Source organism: Pyrus communis, chromosome 2, assembly GCF_041283825.1.
Source record: "Pyrus communis isolate YQ-2024b chromosome 2, ASM4128382v1, whole genome shotgun sequence".
NCBI lineage: Eukaryota > Viridiplantae > Streptophyta > Magnoliopsida > Rosales > Rosaceae > Pyrus > Pyrus communis.
Window position 1 is genome coordinate 16549479 of NC_142566.1, and position 1933 is coordinate 16551411.

The window sequence follows — 1933 nt, forward strand, 5'->3', positions numbered from 1 at the left end:
ATGGAAAGCAGAGTAACAATTTTATTTACTTTCCTATGCATTAGCATATGTCTTGAGGCGACAAAAGCTCGTCATCATCCAATCCTCCGTGCTCCGACAGCAAACCCTCAAGAATTTTTGAAGGTTCACAACAATGTACGACGGAAAATTGGCCTACCGCCTTTGCAGTGGGACGAAAAACTAGCAGCGGTTGCTAGGGTTTACACAAAAACGAGAGCGACCATAGACTGCAGGATGGTACACTCGATGGGCCTTTATGGGGAGAACATCTTCTGGGGCGGCGGGAAACAACCATGGGGAGCGAGGTTCGCGGTGAATTCGTGGTCACATGAGAAGTTGTTCTATGATTACAAGACCAATAGTTGCAAACCCGGGCAGATGTGTGGGCATTACACGCAAATGGTGTGGAAGGACACAAAGCGTCTGGGTTGTGCACGAGAGGTTTGCAGCAATGGAGCAGGGGAGCTCATCATATGCAACTATGATCCACCTGGGAATTGGGCTGGAGAGAAACCCTATTAGAAATTTAGGAGGTGCATGCATACATTACTACTAGCACTTGAAATTGGATTATTGTTTTGATGATTAATTGATCATTACCAATAGTCTAACTACTTTATTAGAGGTATAATGTAGGAATTAATTATACAACAGGGGTATTGAGATGATGTGCTATGTAATAAAATTATGAATTGAGGTTGTCCGTTGACCCCACTTTTACAAAAAAGAAATGGCTTTTACACAATTTTTTTTCGTTTTTAGTTCCGTTCCTTGATTTTTATTTGACTTGTTCAACTAAAATGAACATAAGGAAGAAAAAAGTGTGAGGAAACCTCTTCCTTGCAAAAAATATAAGAAAATAAAACGATAACCCCAAATATTTAGGACAACTCTATCCGAGATACAAAATGCACTTCTTCAATTTTATTTTCATATTTTCATTAAAACACAAATCTGGCCAAAGATATACTTTTTTTGCTACAATAATTAGAAGCCCCTCAGATAAAGTGTAACAAACGACCCGTAAGTTTCAAGAATAATAATTTTAGTTGTATGTTTACAGAAACGGCTTTAAATTTGGGGATTTTTAGGGAAGTCGTTTTTTTATTTTATTTTCAAATAATGGTAGAATTTAGAGGTTGAGGAGTGAATTAGAAGGGTTTTAGTTGACGGGTAGAGTTACAAAAATACAACACTACCATTGATATTTACTTATATTTACCAAAAATTCTATAGTGCTCCAGAATATAGGATATTTTAGATTTTTTAATCATCAGATCTTAATTGTTTGTTTTTAACTGACCAACCAACGATTAAAAGACCTTGAGTATCTAATACTTTGAAACATAGTTGGAAACCTCCTATATTTACAATTCAAATTAAACTATTTGTGTATTTTAGCATAACAATTCCATTCTTTAGATCTTATGATCTACGGAAATTATGACCATAAAATTTTTGTAACATCCCACATCGCCCAGGGGAGTGGATCCTGTAAGCCTTATATGTATATTCTCATCTCTACCTAGCACGAGGCATTTTGGGAACTTACTGGCTTCGGGTTCCATCGGAACTCCGAAGTTAAGCAAGTTCGCGCAAGAGCAATCCCAGGATGGGTGACCCACTGGGAAGTTCTCGTGTGAGTTCCCATAAACGAAACCGTGAGGGTGTGGTAAGGGCCCAAAGTGGACAATATCGTGTTACGATGGAGTCAAGCCCGGGATGTGATGGGGGCTTGGGTCGGGATGTGACAATTTGGTATCAGAGCCAATCCTTGGCCGAAAGTGTGCCAATGAGGACGTCGGGCCCCTAAGGGGGTGGATTGTAACATCCCACATCGCCCAGGGGAGTGGATCCTGTAAGCCTTATATGTATATTCCCATCTCTACCTAGCACGAGGCCTTTTGGGAACTTACTGGTTTCGGGTTCCATC

At 39.7% G+C, this 1933-nt stretch overlaps 1 protein-coding gene across 1 annotated transcript; it reads left to right on the forward strand.

The window, feature by feature from the left end:
- LOC137747884 (pathogenesis-related protein PRB1-3-like) lies at nucleotides 1-522 on the forward strand. The gene has a single exon (XM_088678577.1). The coding sequence runs from the start codon at nucleotides 1-3 to the stop codon at nucleotides 520-522; it is 522 nt and encodes a 173-aa protein (XP_088534703.1).
- The last annotated feature ends 1411 nt before the right edge of the window (nucleotides 523-1933 follow it).